The sequence below is a fragment of the Lentinula edodes genome (genome assembly GCF_021015755.1).
Source record: "Lentinula edodes strain Le(Bin) 0899 ss11 chromosome Unknown C8R40scaffold_22, whole genome shotgun sequence".
Classification (NCBI taxonomy): domain Eukaryota; kingdom Fungi; phylum Basidiomycota; class Agaricomycetes; order Agaricales; family Omphalotaceae; genus Lentinula; species Lentinula edodes.
Window position 1 is genome coordinate 550,944 of NW_025764328.1, and position 20,420 is coordinate 571,363.

General features: G+C 49.6%; 4 protein-coding genes across 4 annotated transcripts; 2 read left to right on the top strand and 2 right to left on the bottom strand.

Annotated features, from left to right (window-relative positions):
• Window positions 1-10,282: 10,282 nt before the first annotated feature.
• Window positions 10,283-11,755, top strand: C8R40DRAFT_1195514 (uncharacterized protein; the record flags this gene model as incomplete). The annotated part of the gene is made up of 2 exons (XM_046233079.1): window positions 10,283-10,321; window positions 10,376-11,755. Exons 1-2 carry the CDS (start codon window positions 10,292-10,294, stop codon window positions 11,753-11,755), a joined length of 1,410 nt encoding a protein of 469 aa, XP_046085344.1. The 5' UTR covers window positions 10,283-10,291.
• An 863-nt stretch (window positions 11,756-12,618) lies between these two features.
• Window positions 12,619-13,185, top strand: C8R40DRAFT_1047873 (uncharacterized protein; the record flags this gene model as incomplete). Its single annotated transcript, XM_046224464.1, has 1 exon — window positions 12,619-13,185. A coding segment is annotated over one exon (567 nt), but the record flags the coding sequence as incomplete, so codon positions are not given.
• A 3,141-nt stretch (window positions 13,186-16,326) lies between these two features.
• On the bottom strand, window positions 16,327-17,397 carry C8R40DRAFT_1171792 (uncharacterized protein; the record flags this gene model as incomplete). The annotated part of the gene is made up of 8 exons (XM_046231764.1): window positions 16,327-16,503; window positions 16,563-16,579; window positions 16,640-16,702; window positions 16,753-16,819; window positions 16,868-16,937; window positions 16,988-17,035; window positions 17,085-17,168; window positions 17,225-17,397. The coding sequence occupies 8 exons, from the start codon at window positions 17,395-17,397 to the stop codon at window positions 16,327-16,329; spliced, it is 699 nt and encodes a 232-aa protein (XP_046085346.1).
• Window positions 17,398-17,468: 71 nt separating this feature from the next.
• On the bottom strand, window positions 17,469-20,301 carry C8R40DRAFT_1110189 (multicopper oxidase-domain-containing protein). Its single transcript, XM_046228316.1, has 11 exons — window positions 19,907-20,301; window positions 19,741-19,857; window positions 19,580-19,688; window positions 19,274-19,524; window positions 19,063-19,216; window positions 18,801-19,007; window positions 18,340-18,748; window positions 18,107-18,287; window positions 18,018-18,050; window positions 17,766-17,961; window positions 17,469-17,697 (listed from the first exon to the last, which is right to left on the bottom strand). The coding sequence occupies exons 1-10, from the start codon at window positions 20,157-20,159 to the stop codon at window positions 17,882-17,884; spliced, it is 1,794 nt and encodes a 597-aa protein (XP_046085347.1). The 5' UTR covers window positions 20,160-20,301; the 3' UTR covers window positions 17,469-17,697; window positions 17,766-17,881.
• Between the last annotated feature and the right edge of the window lie 119 nt (window positions 20,302-20,420).

The window sequence follows — 20,420 nt, forward strand, 5'->3', positions numbered from 1 at the left end:
CGGCATGACCTTCCATTCGTAAGAGCCGTAGCGGGTCCGAAAGGTGGTTTTCCATTCATCACCTTCAGCGATTCTGACCAGATGATAAGCGTGAGCGAAATCCAATTTGGTGTATATTTTAGCTCTTTTCGGAGCGTCGAGAAGATCTGATATGAGTGGGAGTGGGTAGCGATCCTTTTTGGTAATACGATTGAGTCCATGAAGTCGACGCACAGGCGAAGCTTGCCGTCTTTCTTCGGGACAAAAAGGACCGGAGCGCCGTGAGGAGAGGATGATGGGGTGATGGCACCAGTAGCCAGCTGTTTGTCAATAAAGTCTTTAAGGGCGACTAGCTCCTTTTCAGACAAAGGGTAAATACGGCCGAGAGGCGGCGAAGCGCCCACTTCCAAGTCAATCTTCAGGTCGTAAGGTCTATGTTCAGGAAGTGAATCTGCAGCAATCTCGTCGAAGACGTCTGCAAACTCTGCGTACTCTTCTGGGATAGAAGGATGGAGTGGAGGGACAGTAGGAGTGGTGGAAGAGCGGTCGGCGGCGCGGGCCGCGACCTCTGAGTGGATAGCACGAAGAAGAATAGGTTCCATACCAGCGTCCTTGCAAGCCCTATTAAAGACTGCAGCACTGACAAGTGCAATGTCGACCTCGGGAGTTTCCAGTTGAGCAGCGAATTGAGAGACCGTAGGGTAAGAATAGATGGGTTCAAAGGGGAATTTAGACAAGAGAGGCTTAGCCCGTAACGTCCGAGAGCGGGAGCGAGAGTGAGAGCGAGGTGAGTCCCCAGGAGGGGTCTCCAGAATTGTCGGTGAAACCGACGGCGAAGGTTCCGGTAGCGGAACAGCGACCTTTGCATCAACGGTGTTGACAGCAGAAGGCACAGACGTCTGTGGAGAATCAAAGTGTGAAGTGTTACGGAACGTAATGTTTCGAGATGCCCAGTCAATCAACGGATTGTAGCGGGATAAGAAACTGTAACCTAATACTGCTTTACAAGATGAATCTAAATGTGTAACATAAAATGGTAATAGGAGCAGCTCGCCAGAAGGGAACCGAACGGCGATATTCGCCATATCGGTAATGGGTTTAGAAGATAATGAACCATCAAAGAGATGAAGATTAACAGGAGAGATTTTGGTCGTAGGAATGGAATTTTGTGAAACATAACGAGTATCAATGAAAGAGTCAGTAGAACCAGAATCAACAAGAGTAGGAAATTTAAGAAGAGCAGAGATGGGTTCGGCCGGCACAGCCGAATCGGATAAAGGAAATTCAGTAGTCAAAGATATTACAAGAGATCGTTCAATGGAAGAAAGAGCGGACGCGTTGAGATATAACTCCCCAGGTGAGGTACGAACCTGATCAACGCAGCTCCCGTTTCGTACCGGGGAACAAGAGCTGCGGACTAGTTTTCCGATTCCTCTTCAACAACCTCAACGGTTGCTTCGGGGGTTTCTTCAACCTCGGCAGCACGGCCCTTCGATTCTCGGGCCTTTCGCTTATTGCAGTCAGCAATCTGATGCTTACCACCGCAGAAGAGACAAAGATTGTTCTTCATCCTTCTTTCCTTCTCGGAGGGAAGGACTTTCCCATCTGCACCAAGATGGTTGAACGCAGGGCGCTGACCGCCGGATTGGCCGGAATTCGAAGAGTTCTGGGGCTTACCATTATTGTTAGGCTTACCACCAGAGAAAGGTTTAGGCTTCGGCGTGAATGGCGCCGAAGAGCCAGAAGGCTGAGAATTGTTATGCTGGTTAGAAGAACCAGTCTTGAAGTCCGAGGAACCCTTGTTCGGGTTCCGAGCAACAAAAGGCTTACCAGCCTCATGCTTTCTAGTTTCCTCGCGTTTCCAATAACGGTTGTCAATACGAAGAACCTCTTGACGGTAATCGGCGAGCGTCGCCGGTTCGGGCAAATGCGCCATTTCGTCCTTGATGCGCTCAGCTAAGCCTCGTCCATAAGCCCATTTCAGGGCAGCAGAATCCCAGTTGGTACTAGCAGCCAGGGTGTTGAACCGGATGTTGTATTTCCGGATGTTCTCGGTTTCCTTCATCTTCAGATTACCGAGAGAATCTTCGGCCTCGCCTTGGGCGTCGTAAACGCCGAAATTGTCCTGAAGCTCCTTTACAAGGGCCTTGAAGGAGGATGTCCAGGCCGGCAGCGAGTCGAGATCCGGATCGAGGATATCAGGGACAAACCATTCTTTGGCTGACCCACTGAGATAAGAAAGGGTATAGTTCACCTTCTGTTGGTCGGTGAAATACTTGGGACGGTCATTGAAGACCAGGGCGAGATTGACGAAGAAAGTCTTGAGTTTTCGGGGATCCGAACCGTCGAATACCTCTGGCTCCTTGACCTTGCTCTTGGATTCAGAGCTGTCAGAAGGGCGACCGAGAGCGGCGAGGACGGTACCGAGGGTTTCAATGGAACCCTTGAATCCCGAGAGGAGTTCCAACATAGCACGTTGCTCGTTGGGAATGTCAGGAGAGATAGGAGAATGGGGTCCACCAGGTCCACCAGGACCGCCGGGACCGCCGGGACCACCAGGACCACCAGGTCCACTGGGGTCACCAGGCTCACCACGCGGTAAACCGCCGGAGTTGTCATCCAGATCGTCATGATTGTTATCGGCGCCCAGATCGTCGGGGTCGACAGGAGGGTCTTGATCATCATGATCACCAGTGTCCAAATCGAAGTGAGGAGGTGGGTCACGAGGAGATTCAGAAGCAGCGCGACGTTGGGGTTGTTTCCCCGTACGGCGGGCTATGGCTTGGAGGATTGGAGAATCAATTCAAGTAGTAGACCGGCCCCGAGCCGGAGCGACCACGGGGGGTTGTCCACGGCAAGGGGTCAGGACTTGGACAGGTTGTCCGTCACCAGTGTACAAGGTGCTGTACTCAAATTGTTGTTCTTCTTCCATGGCTTCAGGAAGAGTCGACGTAGTAGGGACTGTAGCTGGACCGAAACCGCGATTACGGTGACGTGGTTGACCGATGGCAGAGATAGATTCGGAGAAAGGGGCAAATGATTGGGCAGTAGTGAAGAAAGTATTTTCTTCGGAGTTAGCTCTAGATTGAGCTCGAGTTTTCGGAGGCATAAAAAATGATATGTCAGTACGACGTTAACGGATTGAGTTTAATTATACTGTTAAGATCATGTACACCGTGTAACCGTGCCAAAGCTACAAGGTGTCTAAGTGCGGAAGACGAGTGGGACAGTAGTGAAGTTATTAACAACACCGCCGTTACGCCGTTAGTCCCCGGAGATCGAGAGTAGAGAAGGGAGGAACTGAGGAGCAGCCAAGTCGGAGCGGCGGTATCGCCGGTGACGATGAGCGAGCCAGAGGACGTCTAAGTCCTAAGGCAGAGTAGAACGTACTTCAAGGCGTTGAGCCTGAAGACTTAGAGAGCACAGAGTTAAAGAGGGAATCTGTCACGAAGCGGCAGAGGCGGAGTGACTAACGGAGCGGGAAAGCGGAGCGACTAAGCAGAACGGCGAGGCGGAGCAACTGAACAAGGCAACAAGGCGGAGCGACTAAGCAGAACGGCGGCAGGCTGGTCCCAGATAATGACAGAGATATATTGAGTATCGTAGTCATAGGTAATAATAAGTAAGCACATACCTGGTCCCAGATAATGACAGAGAGGTCAAGATAAGGGACCAGGCTGTGGAGGGTTGGCTATATATACATAATCCGGTCTGCGAGAAACAACGATGTAATACTGTACAGTTTAGGAACAAGGAAGGTGGCGGAAGCCAGTAGAAGGAGAAGATGGGTCAGGTGGATCAGTAATCGATGGGGGTTTGACAGTGATGGGATGATGTATTGTACAAGTAAAGGCGTCGAGACGGTGAGAAAAGGAAAATGCTAGGGGCTGCGTACTTTATGACATTACCCCCCTCCTTATGACCATTGCCCTCGATGGTCAAGGCTTTGCCGCTGTTGGGTGTTTTTTATGAAAGGCCCGAACAATTTTTGGTGCTTGATTGAGGTTGGCTGCGGGTTCCCAAGAGTTGTGCCCTGCGTCGTAACCTTTCCACTTAACCAAATATTCCAACTTCTTCCATCGAACCCGGCTGTCTAAGATCTCCTCTACTTCGTATTCCGGTTCGTCTTCATCCTCTAAGTATACTGGCTCTGGTGGTGTTGGTATTTCGCCATTAATGGAGTTACCTTTCCAGGGGTATAGTTTATCAACATGGAAGACGGGATGGAGGCGATCTAGGGATAGGGGAAGGTCAAGGCGGTAGTCTAGAGGGCCAATTTTCTCCAGAATGCGATAAGGGCCAAGCTGTCGATCTCCTAACTTTTTACTGGAAAGCTGAAGGTTAATGTCCTCTGCACTGAGCCAGACTAGGTCTCCAACTTTAAATTGATGAGCTTTCCGCTTCCCACGTTTGTATCCCTCCTTCTGTTGTTTCTTTCCTAGGTGTAAGGCAGCCCCGGCATCTTGTCGCGCTTCTCGGAGAATTCATATACGGTCATCCACAGCTGGAATACTGCTGCGTTGGCCCACTGGGATATTGAACAGGGGAAGGTAGCCGTAGGTTAGCTCGAACGGGGACATGCCTAGAGCAGAATGAGTCCGTGAGTTAATCACAAACTCCGCCATGGGAAGGTGCTCTGCCCAGTCGTCTTGTCGTCGTCCCACATAGAGGCAGATGTATTTCTCTACTTCCTGGTTTGCTCGTTCGGTTTGGCCATTGGACTGAGGACGGTATCCGGAGGTTAGATCTGATTTAATTCCTAGCCTAGCGAGAAGGGATTGCATGAGTTTAGCTGCAAATTGGGGTCCGCGGTCGGATTTAAAGTGAAGAGGAAGACCATGGAGGCGGAAGATCTCTCGGTAGTAAATATCGGCAACGCCTTCGGCTGTGATGGAGCTGGTGCAAGGAATGGTGTGAATTTGTTTTCCATACAGGTCTGTGCAAACCAAGACAGCATCGTAGCCTTGGGAGTTAGGTAGCTGTGTTATCAGGTCAACCCCTACCTCTTCCCATAGACCGGATGGTACATCTAATGGTTGAGTTACGGCCCGTGGGTGTCGCTGGATCTTCTTACGGGCACAAACCTCGCATCCCTCAACGTATTTTTCCACAAAAGAGCGCAACGTGGGCCACCAGAAATGGGTACTGACCAAGTCGAGTGTCCCGTGTAGTCCGGGGTGTCCTGCAGTTGGATGGTCGTGGCATTGACGGAGTACCTCAGTGCGTAGGTCGTCGTTTGCTGGTACGTATACTCGACCTCGGTAGTAGACCAACCCATTGTCCTCTTCCCATTCGGCTATCCCATTGGCCAAGCGCTGTAGTCCATGCTCTTTGACTGTTTTGAGACCCTCCAATACCTGTGCTTCCCGTTCTGAGGCTTTCCGGATACGATCCTCTAAGGGGTTCTGTAGGATCGAAGCTGCAATTTTTACGAAGTGGCCGGGTTTAAGGACTGTCTGTTGCCGGTTATCATCGCTGTCCAATACATGATGAACTGCCATGCGGGAGAGAGCATCAGCTTGGGTGTTTACTCTGCCAGGGCGGTGGATCATATGAAAGTCAAACCGTGACAGATAGAGGGCCCATCGGGCTTGTCGGCGGGTGAGGTCTTGTGCAGTGCGCCAGAATTCGAGGTTCGAATGGTCCGTAATGATGTCGAATGGTTGAGGGAGTCCTTCTAGAAAGTTCCTCCAATCCTTCAGTGCTTCAATGATAGCAAGCATCTCTCGATCATAGATTTCGTAGTTCCGTTCCGCTGGCTGCATGGATGCCGATCTGAAGGCTACCGGATGCCATTGGCCGTCGTCTTGCTTCTGCATAAGGGCGCCTCCCATGGCAAAGCCTGATGCGTCTACCTCAATTCGAGTAGGCCTGTCTGGTGTCCATAGAGCAAGGATCGGTGCGGAGATGAAGGCTTCTCGAAGGGTGTCAAATGTGTTCTGTCGAGTGTCGGTCCAGGTAAAGCTGGTGTCTTTCTTCGTCAGGTCGTTCAAAGGTCGTGCTATTTTGGCGAAGTTCCGGATAAAGCGTTGGTAGAAGTTTGCAAATCCCAAGAACCCTCGTAGTTCCTGAAGATTAGTAGGGACTGGCCAGTCACGAACAGCCGCTACTTTTACCGGATCCATTCTCACCTCCCCTTCTGAGATGATGAGTCCGAGGTATTCAATCTGTTGTTGTTCAAATTCGCATTTTTCGGGTCGTAGGTAGAGGTCATGCTTTTCTAACCGAGTTAATACTTCCCGTACCATTCGTCGGTGTTCCTCGAGATCGTTACTGAAGATAAGGATGTCATCTAGGTAGACTGCCACCTTGCCAGCTGCAATGAGATCAGCAAATATAGCATTCATAAGTGCTTGGAACGTGGCAGGGGAATTTGTGAGACCAAAGAACATGACCTTAGGCTCGAACAAGCCTCGGGTTGTTGCAAATGCGCCTTTCCATTCATGCCCCTTCTTAATCCGTATGTTATTATAACCCCAGCGGACATCAAACTTCGTGAAATATCTTGCTCCCTGAAGTCGGCTAATGATGTCAGCAACTAATGGGAGAGGGTATTGGTTCTTCACAGTGTACTCGTTCAGTTTCCGGTAATCTTGTACAAAACGGAGTTTCCCATCCTTCTTTTTTACGAAGAAGACCGGTGATGAGATTGGTGATTTTGAGGGGATGATATAGCCTTTTCGTAGGTTTTCTTCTAGGAAACGATCCAACTCCTCCTGCTCGTTTAGGGACATGGGATAAATCTTGGTACGCATGGTTGCTGGTGCTCCAGGTACGAGATCAATTGCATGGTCCCAAGGTTGGTGGGCAGGTAATCGTTCGGAGGCGGATTCTGAGAAAACCTTCTTGAAATCACGATACTGCTCAGGGACCATTTCTTCGAAGGTTTTAACGGGTTTGTCTCGGTTGGCTTCCTCTGCTAGCTGCTGGGAGTAAGTGAATCCTGCGGCGCACCAGACTTCCTCCGTCTGTTCCTCTAGAATTCCTGCTTTTACCCATGCGCGGCGAGTTTTATGATTGGCTCGAATTCGGTGTATTGGTGGTTCTTCAACCGCTACTGATTCGCTCTGTTCAAGGGTCGCTTCTGGTGGCACCTCAATGTGGGGGTTTTCTGCGGGAGATTCCGGTTCCGGGAGTTCGAGGATCGGGCTTTCTGTGTGAGTGGCGGCTAGATTAGAGTACGAGATCTCCTCGTCTGGGACTTCTTCTATCGTTACTCGAGGAGGCTTTACTGAGAGTCTTCCTTTCTCCCAATCAATCTCCGGGTTTACCTTCCGTAGCCAGGGGAGTCCAAGGATGATGTCTTCACCCCCTAGGTTGGTGATCAGAAAGTCCATCCATCGCTCTTGATTATCCACTGTGAGTGCTAGACGCGCAAAATGGGTTATCCGTCCAGCTCGGTTAGGTGTTCCATCGATATTAAAAACATTGATTGGTTTATGGAGGGGTGCACATCTTACATGGTTCCGGGTGACAAAGTCTTGGTTTAAAAACAGGGCGGTAGCTCCACAGTCTACCATGGCTGCAGTTGTTATACTGTGATTCCTTCCTCTTAGTCTCGCATGAATTCGGAAATGTGGGGAAGTGGAGTTTAATTCCCGGATCAACGATATTGTACATGATGGGTGCGAGTCATACGAAGAAGTAGCGAACATAACAAACTGATTACGGGGTACTCTCAGTGCAGCCGAAGCGGGTACCCTCTTTAAAAACCCTGTTGAAAGCCAGAGGACGAGGAGGACATAGCGTTAGCACGATCAAGTAATTCCCTTATTTGACCAATCTGATTGGAAAAGTCCTGGTTAGGAGGGCTCGGAGTAGCAGCTACGGGTGCAGGAGCAGATGTTGGGGTCGAGGACGTGATTTGGACGGATTCGTTTGGGAATAGGGAGAATGGTGCGGGTCCCGTAGCAGATATCTGTTGGCGTCGAGGTTGCTGGCGTCGGCCTCGGTCTCGTCCGAGTCCCATGAATTTGTCTTGGCAGACTGCTTCCAGATGTCCTCGGCGTCCACAGTAGCGGCAGGTGGTTTCTCGGTGTGGGCAGTTTTGCTTGACATGACCTTGGGCACCGCAGCCGAAGCATCGTCCTCGCATGCGAGCTAGGAATGCCTCCCTAGTATTCCCATTACTGGTGTGGGTTGCATCAATGTCCATAGCGTGGGGGTCAGCAGGGGTAGTATGAGTGGTATGCGTGGGAGGGTATCCAGAGTTCCGGCCAGTCATGGTGGGGTCGTGCAGGTAGACATCCACCGATATGGCCCGTTTGATTGCCTCCTTCAGAGTCGGAGCAATTCCTTGGGCAATGTTTACGGTGATGAGGTGTTGTCGGATCTCTGGGAGTAATGCAGTGAAGAAACGTTCCTGCAAGTCAATATCAGACATTTCAGTCCGATCTCCGATATCCTTGAACTTCTGAGCGAATTCCGCAACTGTCTGTCCTTTACTTTGCCTGAGATTCTTGATCTCGCTACGGGCTTCCATACCTGGGTCCATTGGTTCAAACCGTTGGCTAAATTCCTTCAGAAATGCCTCCCAATTTCCTCCGAAAGGGGGATTTTCCGCATTGAAATGTAGCAGATGGGGAGTTGCCCAATCTCCGGCACTTTCTGTGAAGAAGCCCAAGGCGGACTTGATGAGTTTTACTTGGCTTTTGGAGAGATCCGGTTGTTCTGACACCCAATTCTGGAACTGAGCCATGAAGCGACGGGCTTCAGCACCATCTTTACCCTTGAAAACCTCGGGTTTATTCATGCTTGACTTGGAGGATGAGCGTTCCTCCATAGCTGTAGCAAGGTTAGCTACTTGTCTGATGAGCTGAGCCATGAGATCCTCCGCAGAGGTGTTTGGGGCAGGCGGGACAGGAGTTGACATGATGGGAGTAGGCAATCGGAGCTGGGGAATCGGCAGGAAGGTTATATTGCTCACAGTGAGTGGCTCTTGGATTGAGTTCGAAAGGGCGTTGGGGCAAGGTTGAGACTGGCAATCGCGCCAAGTATTGTCGTTGTTATGGGCGTGAGCTTGGTCTCTGGGGTCAAGTGCGTGCGGGAGTGCGGAGCAGTCTATACTGGCAACAGGTGTTTCAGAGTCGGGCGGAACTGGGGAAGACGTGGTGTCTATAGACCCTGCAAGGACAACCTTATCGGTAGGCTGTCAGTGCAGTAATGGATCTTGACCTAATGTCACAAAGCGGCGGAGGCGGAGTGACTAACGGAGCGGGAAAGCGGAGCGACTAAGCAGAACGGCGAGGCGGAGCAACTGAACAAGGCAACAAGGCGGAGCGACTAAGCAGAACGGCGGCAGGCTGGTCCCAGATAATGACAGAGATATATTGAGTATCGTAGTCATAGGTAATAATAAGTAAGCACATACCTGGTCCCAGATAATGACAGAGAGGTCAAGATAAGGGACCAGGCTGTGGAGGGTTGGCTATATATACATAATCCGGTCTGCAAGAAACAACGATGTAATACTGTACAGTTTAGGAACAAGGAAGGTGGTGGAAGCCAGTAGAAGGAGAAGATGGGTCAGGTGGATCAGTAATCGATGGGGGTTTGACAGTGATGGGATGATGTATTGTACAAGTAAAGGCGTCGAGACGGTGAGAAAAGGAAAATGCTAGGGGCTGCGTACTTTATGACAGAATCTAAGTCGATAATTAAACTGAGGAACTACAGTAGCGTACAGGCAGTATTTATATCTACGGAACGGCGCATCGGTGCGGAGCGCCAGACTAACTACTAGGAGCTATACGAGTAGTACCTGCAGGGTAGAGTAAAAGACATTAAGGAGAGACTAGAACGAAAGAGTAAAAGACAATAATGAGAGACTAGAACGAAAGGATATGTGTAGCGAGAAAGAACAATAGGAAGAGAATACAATAAGGAATGGATCTTCGGAATCCCGAGCGGCGGAATGGAGGCCCGCGGCATGGACTTGACATCTACAAAGCACCAACGTGTGCATGCCCCAGTAGCTTTTAAATTTGTTCTACGTTTACCTCACTGTATTGGTCAGCTGGTCATCGCGTTTGACGCTCTTACCTCCTCTCAACAGTCCCACCATTACTGTCAACCCAAGGATGACTCAAAATGAACTGCCCACCTCAAAGCTGGGTACGGCCTGAGATATGGCATGGCGCGTCCGGTTCCATTTTAGAGGAGTCCTGTTGTTTGAACATTGACTGTCGTCTCTACTCCTTCACTGTCACTACACTTTTCCACGAGGCCATCTCTGTGTCGTCGCTTGGGCCTTCAGCCGAAGTATAGCGACCGAGTCATAGTCGGACTGCGAGCGGATGCTTCTAAATGTCTCATGGCAAGAGTAATTTCCAATGCTCATGATGTAAATTTTCACCTGCACTGCCCTTGCACCGTCCTCTTACACTTTAATAACCAGACCTCTGTCTCGATCCGGTTACTCCCCACCATGGACCTCCCGTCTACACAAAGTATCACCGGATCTCCCTCCCCCTCCATGCCCTCTCCGGGTCATCCAACCCCTCTCACTTCACTTGCTCCATTGGCGCGGTCTCAGGCTCAGAACACGTCCCCAAATACTGGGGCAAGTGTAACATCTTCTCACCAAAATGCACCTACTGCAACTACCACACGCCAACCGGATATCCCAATTCCAACTACGAATGTCCGTAGCCTACAACGCCAGTCCAGTCGGACGTTCTCTACAGTTACTGCATCACCCAAAGGCAAGGAACCTGCTGAACCACACCCTGAGGCATGCTCTAGCTCATCACCTGCTATCGAGCCTGCTGAAAAAGAGGCCTTTGAGTCCCTCAATCTCACTCCTCCGCCCCCATCCGAAACTGCCACCCAAGCACGAAATCGGACCAACGACAACGTCGCTCGTCTGGCTGTTTTTATTCATCACATGCGCCAGGGTGCTGAAAGCGAACGTCGACTTGTTGTTGACAACATGCAGGACCTAGCAGCGGTTCAAGCCTCCCTCCGTGAAGCCTTCGATACTCGCATGAATGAGTCGGGGATGTGCTCAGATGTTCCAGTCTCTCAAGCACCAACAATGCCTCCCACTCTCGCAGTCTTTGACGAGTGGAAGGACATGCATGAGGCAGTTCACACTATTATGGAGGTCAATCGTGAACATTCCAATGTGACGAACCTACTCCAGTTACAAATGGGGGAAGTTCGGGATCGTGTTCCTGAACTGGAGAAAGAAATTGCAGAGTTACGTGGTCGCCTATCTCAAGCAACGCTGCACTCGCCGCCACCGCCGCTGCAACCCCTCCCTCCTCTTGCTTCCAATCTGATCCCTGCTGCTTCACTCTTTACATCCCCCTATTCAGCGATGCCTAAACATGCTACAGTGGACTTTGCCCAGCCTGCGGCTAAGCGTGCTCGCCACGATCCTGCATACACGGACGTCTTGGTAGAGGGGGTCAAGTCTGACGAAGGCACTGCTAGCCTTGTCAGGAAGATACTTAATGCGACAAACACTGCCTTTCCCACTGTGATCGCAGGGTATCGTATGAACGACCCGAGTCTACCGCCTCATGTCGTCGTTCGTTTCAAGGCAGCAGATTCTGCTTCCCAATTTGTGTGGATTGTCACCGAGCGCTGCCCAAGAGGCCTTCAAGGCTGTCGTGTTTCACTTATGCAGCGTCCCTCTCCTCAGTCTACGCACTCTTATGAGTTCCTTCAGCCCAAGAATAGTGGTGTTGGCAATCAACAAAGCATACGAGCCCCCGGTTATGGTCCTCCGGATGATATTTCCGGACTGGGATCTGGTCCCATGGGATGGTGAGGCAAATGATGTGTTATTGAATACCATTTGTCCTTACTATCACACCTAAAATGTAGTGACTCTTGTGAACACCTTAACGACGGTACTACTACCTTTTCCTCTTCTACCACTCACCCGCAGTTGTAAGCGGTCTTTCTGATCCTTTATAAAGACTATTCCAAGCTAACTACGTTAAAAGTATTACGGTAGTTGGTTGGAATATACATGGCCGGCTTATCTTGAAGCTACATGATCCCGTCTTCCTGCAATATATTGAGAAGTTCGATATTGTTATGGTGGAAGAAACATGGCTCCGACCGGGTCAAGAGGACTCACTACCTCTCCCCAAAGGCTACGATATTATATCATCCCCACGCCCTGACCGACTTCAGCTGAAACGTGCTGGAGGTGGTGTTGCCGCTATCTTTCGCTCAAGTCTGGATATTGATGCTCGTCCTGATCTCTCTGCTCCGGATGTTGTGGTGGTGGAAACCCCCGATTACTTTCTTATCGGTGGGTACCTGCTACCCTCCGGCTCGCCATATGGTGATTGGTCAGAAATTGACCCAAAGGAGTCTATGGCGAGTGTTATAACTCGATGCTGTTCCAGCTCAAAGCCGGTCTTTGTACTTGCTGACTTAAATGGCCGCACCGGTAACCACATATGCTGCGCAGACAGTCCACCCAGGTCATCACTGGATACTGTCTCGAATGCAAGAGGTAACTGGATTCTGCAACTTGGCGCAGACAATGGGCTCCATATACTCAATGGAACTTCCTTTGAAAGCTCTTCCCCGGGCCAACTCACATCGTTTCAGCCAATGGGTGCATCAGTAATTGACTATGTGCTGGCATCCACAGTAGACAATCTCCGTCCTGGTGCCATGAGTATTTCAAAATCCCTGCTCTCAGACCACGCCGCACTTGAGTTAACTATCCCCTACCACCCTCATGTCACACAGCCTGTTTTGGGGAACCCAGTCAGTGAGCCCCCAGCCTCTCATCACCTCCCTCCTACGAGCCTCGATACCCTGGTCCAGGATGCATTGGCGGTGATCCCAACAACTGCTCAGGCCATTGACAACTTATATGGCCCAACCTTTGCAGATAATGGGACACTGACAGTGTACCTTGCTGCTTCTTGCTCACGCTGCAGAGATGGTGCAACACAAGCTGCCCTCTCCTCCTACTGGGGTGTGAACAACAGCCACAATGCCTGTTATCATATCTCAGCAACTCCTAAACCCACTGCAAACCGCGCTATTCTCTGTGCAACTATACTGGCTCTTCAGGCTGCTGCTCAGAGGCCAGAGAAACATCTTCTCCTCTATACTTCCTCGGAGTATCTCATCCACTCTTTCTGCTTCTGGGCTGCGGATAACGCGGAGCATGCCTGGGATTGTGCTCATAGTGATGTCATAAAGCTGGCTGTCTCCCTCCTACGCAGTCGCATTGCTCCTGTTGAATTCCGCAAGGCAACTGGCAAGCTGAATGGTCATCTATGTAAAGCTCTTGAGTTAGCCTCAAAAGCAGCAAAGGATGCGGGAGCCTCTACTTGGGTATTACCTGCAGATCATCCTCTGTCACAGCCCACCCTGGGTTATCCTGGTGTGGAAAGGTCCGGTACAAGAAAAGTGTCCACTAACCTACCTGAGCATGCGCCAGTGAACGCCAAGTCAATTGGGGCCCCCCATGACCCGGATCGAGAGGAGGATGATGCCCCCACTAGGGAGTCCCATAGGGGTAGAGATCGTGAGCGTGAACACCAACGTGCAAACATGTCCAGGTTGATTTCATGCAATAGTGCTCATTCCTTCTGGGGTTATGTGAGGGAGTGGACTGATGCAAAGAAACGGCCTGTCCGTGTCACTGCCTCCCAACTTCACGACGTGTTTAAAGCACGACTGAACCCCCTTCCTGACCCCCCCCAACACTTTGACAACAACATCCGGCAGCTGAATGCTGCACTCTCTGATTCCATTCCACGAACCACTTTGGACCATACAAATGGTCAGTTCTTCTCGAGACCTATTTTGGAAGGCGATGTTGCCCAGTGCAAGAAGAAACTTAGGCACCGTAGTACAAAGAGTGCACGGGGCGTTGATACTATATCATACCAACAAATTGAAAAGATCCCCAATACTACTCTCGCTGCCCTGTTCAACCGATGCATCTTCGATATCGACGCGCCACAGCAGTGGTTTACAACTGTGCTGGTGGGGATACTAAAAGTTGGCCTGAATGCGACTGAGCCTGACAGCTACCGAATTATTGGCTTGGAGTCTTGTCTACTGAAGATGCTAACCCTAATCATTGACCACCAAGTACGTGAGTGGGCTGAGGAAATGGATGTGTTACCAAGGTCCCAGAATGGTTTTCGGGAGGGGTACCGTACACACAATAACTCCTTTATCCTGCGATGTGCTATCGAAGAAGCGCGCGCACAGGGAAAGTGCCTATATGTTGCATTTATTGACTTGAAGAATGCCTTCCCATCTACCGATATCCCAACGCTATGGAGGAAACTCTTCAGCTTAGGTATGTCTGGCCCTTTGTTTGACTGGCTTCAGATGCTGTATGCTCGTATGACCTACGTGGTGCAGCATGGGGACCAGGTATCATCAGCTTTCCGAAGCCTCATCGGAGTCCTGACAGGCGACACCCTCTCCCCAATGCTGTGGAACATCTATTTCTCTGACCTTGACATCCCTATACACAACGACGATGTACTCTTTAACGGCCTACCAGTCTCACATGTGGAGCAGGCAGACGATGTTGCTATCTGGTCCATGTCCCCTGAGGGCCTTCAAGTTAAACTCAATGCATTCTTCTTGTGGTGCCGACGAAACTCCATGGTTATCAGTATCAAGAAAACCAAGTGGATGCTGTTTGGATGTTTACCACGGACTCTACCAGTCTTTCTCATTGATAGTAAACCTATCGAACTGGTCGACTCCTACAAGTATGTTGGTCTCCAGTTCATCTCGACACATCGGTACATCCTGCAGACAGTCTATAACATCAAAGCATCCAAAGCGCGAAATATCACTCGCGCCACGTTTGCACTGGAATTGGCAATTGGTTGCCTCCCACCACGAGAAGGCATAATCCTCTATATGGCACGGGTTGACCCCCACCTCATATTTGGCTGCGAGATCGTTTTGGACATCGACCTCTCCCTCCTTGGAGATCTTGAACAGGCCCAATGTCAATACCTACGGCGACTGCTCGGAATTAGCAAGCGGTCCATGCGTGCCATTCTCTTCACTGAGCTGGGGATTGAACCCATACGGTACCGGCGTCTGGGCCTTGCACTCGGCTATCTCCAGTCCCTCCTGATTCAGCCTGACCACCGTGTGGTCCGGGATGCATTCACTCACTCGCTCCACCTGGCACGATCTGGTCATGCTACATGGGTGAATGATCTGCGATCTACACTGTCAAAGCTACCAATCCCTGTCCACTGCACTGTAGATGAGCTTACTGATGCAGATAATCTTGCGCGGCTCCGGAAGGATATCAGGCAGTCCTGCGAGCAATCTCTAACCAGCGACATCCAAGCATCTGTGCGTGTTCACCTTCTACATAATCGACTGGAATTCCGGGAGGATGGTCAGCAACTCCACACCTCCCCAATAATTACTCTGCGTGCCTACTTGGACGTGATCAAAGTTCCCAAACATCGACACGCTTTCACTCGACTGATCACTTCCAGCCACGCACTGAGCATCGAGCGCCTGCGGTATGAGGAGCGGTATCGCTCTCCAATTCCTCGGGAGTGGAGACTCTGCCGTTTTTGTAGAGGGGCTGTTGAGGATGAATGTCATGCACTGATGGTATGTGAGGCACAACTCACTCTGGTATGCCTGCGTGAACAGTACTGGATGGAAATGGACCGAACAGCACCGGACATTGTTCTGATGCAGCACCAACTCTCAAGTTATGCCCTTTTACAACGTGTACTATTTGACCGACGTGTTCTTACTCTGACTGCTAAATATGTCTATGATGTACTTGCTGTCTTTGCAGGGCGCGAACCATACATACCAGAGTCTCACCTGTACACTGATGCTTAATGAATGTCTCAAATACACATCACAAATTCCGGTGCGCAGTACTTGTAGTCTGTCGTGTGCTTAACCGATGATTGTGCGACAGTGCTAACCCACTGATCACAGCATTGTTGGTTATGTACATCCATGTCACACATCTAGCGCAGTGTGTGTAGCATGGGCCCCGGCTGTTCCTCAATGGGACCGTGTCGGTTTTCCTTTCCTTTCCTCTGATTCGTCCCGAAAAAAGATTATCCGCAGCGAAAAGAACTCAAATCAGAAATCTTAAACAAAGATATCAGCATGCCGGAAGATGAGGTTGAGGGTTGATTACAGCACCAACTTCCACTTTACAAAGGGAGGTGGACTCCGAGGAAGAGGACCAGCGTTCAAATTCCTCAAAATCCCATGAGTATTTTGTGTATTGAGGTATTTATGTAAGGATTGTGAAAATGGACATCATGATTGAGGTATCTTATTTGGCGAACATCAATAACCCACAAGCAAATGCGTCTGGGAACGAACTATGTAGTACGGATCTCAGTTGTCGTTACCAGGAGGCGCCGTGTAGACTGGAAGTGTGATAGATGCAATGGTCCAGGTTTGACCGCCGTCTGTCGTCTCCATGGGAGTATGCACAACTCCTGCACCGACACCGAGTGTATTTGGGAAGTTTTCGTCGGGTTCAGAGAGGTAAATCACGGAGTTCAGGTATTGCTATTCGAGAACAAAAGTATGAGTGAGTTCAAACCATCGGGAACATGGCGGTCGTTTACCTGCACACTGGCGGTTCCTAGAATATAGAAAAGGGATTTATATCAAATCCTATCTTGTCTTCAATCATGCATCTCACCTTTGCAGTTCTGTTGACATTCAGTCCCGGTTCCCCATCCGCCTTCAATAAGGGGTCCGTCCTCTGGAAACATATGAGAGAGGTACATGTCAATTGAGTGAAGCAGGAAGTACCGCTAGTCAGTGTTGAGACAACTTTGCCAGCTACAGTGACAGTTTGAGTCCAGGTTTGCCCGCTGAGCTAGAGAAACAATTCATCGCTAGTTGGTTCGAAAGTCAAATCACTAACTGTGTAGGCGATGCCTATTTCAGTGCTCCCACTAACGGCGACATAGGGTCCATCGAATTGTCCACCGATACTAGTGACACAAGTCAATTCTGCCCACGCCTGGAACTACGCTTGACTTACCCGAAATAACTCGCACTGAGGCACCACTCTGTAGCGGAAGCGCCACAGCTAGATGAAGATGAGTTGTTGAAACTTGCTGCAGAAACGCAGGACTTACTAAGAATTGTCCGCGTCTTGATCGACACCGGCTTGGATGAGCCCGCTGGTACCGTTGCTGATGCCAATCCAGAGGTAAAGACCACTATTGTAACAAACATCAGTAAAAAAAAATAGAGGCTCTTGTCATGCAAGACCTACGTTTCAGCTTCCGCCGGAGGGGTTCCGGGGATGAACGTAGTGGTGGTTCCGATGACTGCTCCCTTTGTTGGACCCAAGGAGAATGCGGGTCCCCACGTATCAGCAGCAGCGTGAGAGACCAGGCCTGCAACGACGCAGACAGAGGCGATGAACTTTCCAAAGGTTGTGTGCATTCTGTAGTGGAATTGGTGGTTAGCGGTAGATGGTTGAAGTTTATATACGTATGAGTGAATGAAATTTTTACTCAAGCATTCTAGGCACGGACGGGGCCCTCTTTCATGAAATCAATTTTGCGTTGCATCTCGGAAAAATAACATTTTGTATGCGGGGTTTTTTTGGCCGCGTTACCAAGGACAATTCTGCAAAATAGAAGAGAGTTAAGAAACCGGACCCGTCACATATCATTCTTATTTCGCCGAACAAACGTACGGCAGGCTTTATTTAGACTGCAAAACTTATGTTCATAGTCTCATCTGATACAAGAGATGTGAGCTTCATTAGTTGAATGTTCTTCGAGGTAACAGATGTGCGGACCGCTTACAGTTCAACTGCTCGGACCGCTCTGTGCATTACAAGCCATTTCGCCGCAATTTGGAGGCCCGCGACACAAAAGAAGTAGACAACTGATATTCAACGCGTACCCAATGGATAGTACAGTTAGGAACAACTATTTGCCGCATTTATCCTATCCTCCTGCGGTATGCGATCGCTGAGAACATCAAATATCATAGCCATACCTGAGCGGAAAAAAACTATCAGAGAATCACTGAAGTGCACATGCATTTTCACAAACCTGACTGTAAGTGCACCAGCACATGACAATGGACTGCAAGTTACCATTTGCATCAGAAAATTATCACCGCCATGAAAAACTGCACTTACACAACCACATCCCAGGGGTATCGAATCTCACCCTGAATATTGCATATCCTCTGGCTGGGACGACGAAAGTATCCCTCAAAGCTGGAGCAGTCGTAGGTAAAGTAGGCGGTCGTTCCCATTTGTATGAACCCGCCCCCATTACCGCTTCATATGTGTACAAAGGCCAGAAATGGTGTCCGTGCTGATCACGAAATAAGTCAAAGCATCATACGGAAAACCAGGCGATTACGCACCAAGTGAAAAGGATGGGGGCCGTCTTCGAGGTTGTTCACGATGATGTCCAGAACAATGGAGTTCGACGTGTTTCCGACATTGACAGGAACGATGAGTTCTTTTGAGGAAGAAACGAACTCGTTTCTTGCCAAAACGGGATTTGTTAGATTTGGTTTCCATGTGGTTTGGTTGACGTATCCAAAGGGTCTATTCCCCGTCGCAGTTCGAATCATTGTCGTCACATACATCATCAAGGTCTCGTCCGCAGGAGGGAGCACGCGAGCTATCTGATCCAGAGGTTGGAGTGACAATGGATCGAGACGTTCTTCAGCCTTGATGTCGGACCAACTTTGGCTGCTAGGTAAGTTCAAGTCCCGACGAGGGCCGTACGTCACGATGGACTTCGACTCGAGGTCCAAAGCAACATTCCTGGGAGGAATAATAGGTTTGATCAAAAATTAGATACATACGAAATACATACGGATACTTGAAATCCTCGTAGTTCACCCGTTGTCTCAGCCAAAATCGATCATACTTGCCCTCATCAGCGCGGATAACTTCGAGCGCGTATCGCTGACCAGGGGCGATGGTTATTTCCTTGACGATCACAGGCTGAATTTGGGTCCCATCAGCTTCAATCACACGGAAAAGATGGAAATCAAGAGATATGTGAATTTCTGCTATAGAGCTACAATGACTATCAGGGACATTGTGCATGAAATGAATATACTGACTTCTCTTACCCGGGATTGATGAGACGTATGATGTTTTGGTGCTGAGGGTGTAAACGGAACGTTGGGGTACGACCTTGCTTGGGATCGCAGATGATTTTGGCGATACTCTTAGAGCAGTTGAAAACTTGAAGCCCGTTGTTGAGAATGGCATCCGGGACTGGCTCTATAGCATTGATATCCTCAATAAACCGATCCGAATGAGCAAGGTGTTAAAGCTTACCATTGCCATGCGAGCGCAGACTTTGATACCAATCCAAAACTTCCTTCCCTGAGCGATGGTACCAATCACCAACAAGCATGACTTGGTCCAAGACACTGGATGACTGAGACGTTCTACGGTATCTGAGAGATCGTTCACTTCTGAGCTCATCCTGATGAGGTCGTGCTTTTTCGGCAAGAGAAGCAGGGGGGTGAATAATCAATGCTCCGAAAAGTCCGTCTGATAATTGAGTAGACTGGTGGGAGTGATACCTGATAAGTCGTTACGAAATTGAAAATCTAAATGGTGTCCAGTCGAAGTATTCACCAGAAGGTTCCATATTGTTCCGACGAAAGGTATACACGATAGGTGTGATTTGCACCAGGAGGTATTGGACATTGGGTTACGCCCGCAGCCCCATCTTGCGAGTTGTTTCCTGAAGTCGGGAGTTTAGCAAGTGTAACGGGACATGGGGGTGGTAGACGGACCAGCTGGATGTCTGATACCGTGCCAGTGTAAACTGGTAGCCTCGGATAATTTGTTGTATACGTTCACTACAAGCAAATCACCGGATCTGACTTCTATCGTGGGTCCAGGAAAGAGACCTAAAAATGATGAGGTTCGTTCAAGTCACTGAACCGAAATGAGACTGACCATTGACCGTAAGCACTGTCTTTTGCACTCCATTAGGCGATAACAATTCTTCAGCCAGCGTAAAGTTGTATGTCCTTGTGGTTTCTGAGCGCAAATTATGGCTTGATGGGAACAGATGAAATCTTGAAACTTCCTCTGATGAGAAGAAGACTGAAAGAGGTTTTTTGAGGATCAGGTTGGATGGGGAGATAAGCGCGACAAGGATTAAAGCTGGTATAGCTGCATATTTCCAGGTAGACAGCCTTGTGCCCATGATTGCTTGCCAAATGAAGAGTACATTGCTAGTTCAAGTTGTAGAGTCAGAACGTGCGAGGAACGCCCCCCAGCGAACGCCTGCGTGGGATGAAAAGAAGGCATTGATTTATTGCGGGGAAGATTGCCGGACTGAGGCGGCAGTTCGGTTGAGAATTTTCCATCTTGTCGTCGTCGTTCCTTGTTCTATGAATAACTTGCTCTGGCTTTGGTGAAGCCTTGAAAGCTTACATACCAACTTTTCGAACGTGCTGTGAAAGCC

Excerpts from the sequence above, each read along its gene's own strand:
- C8R40DRAFT_1110189 (XM_046228316.1), bottom strand. The coding sequence starts at position 20,159 with ATGGGCACAAGGCTGTCTACCTGGAAATATGCAGCTATACCAGCTTTA. Across the intron at positions 19,217-19,273 it reads TCTGCGCTCGCATGGCAATG|AGCCAGTCCCGGATGCCATT; the intron begins GTAAGCTTTAAC and ends TCAATGCTATAG. Across the intron at positions 17,962-18,017 it reads GCTGGTGCACTTACAGTCAG|GTATGGCTATGATATTTGAT; the intron begins GTTTGTGAAAAT and ends TTTTCCGCTCAG.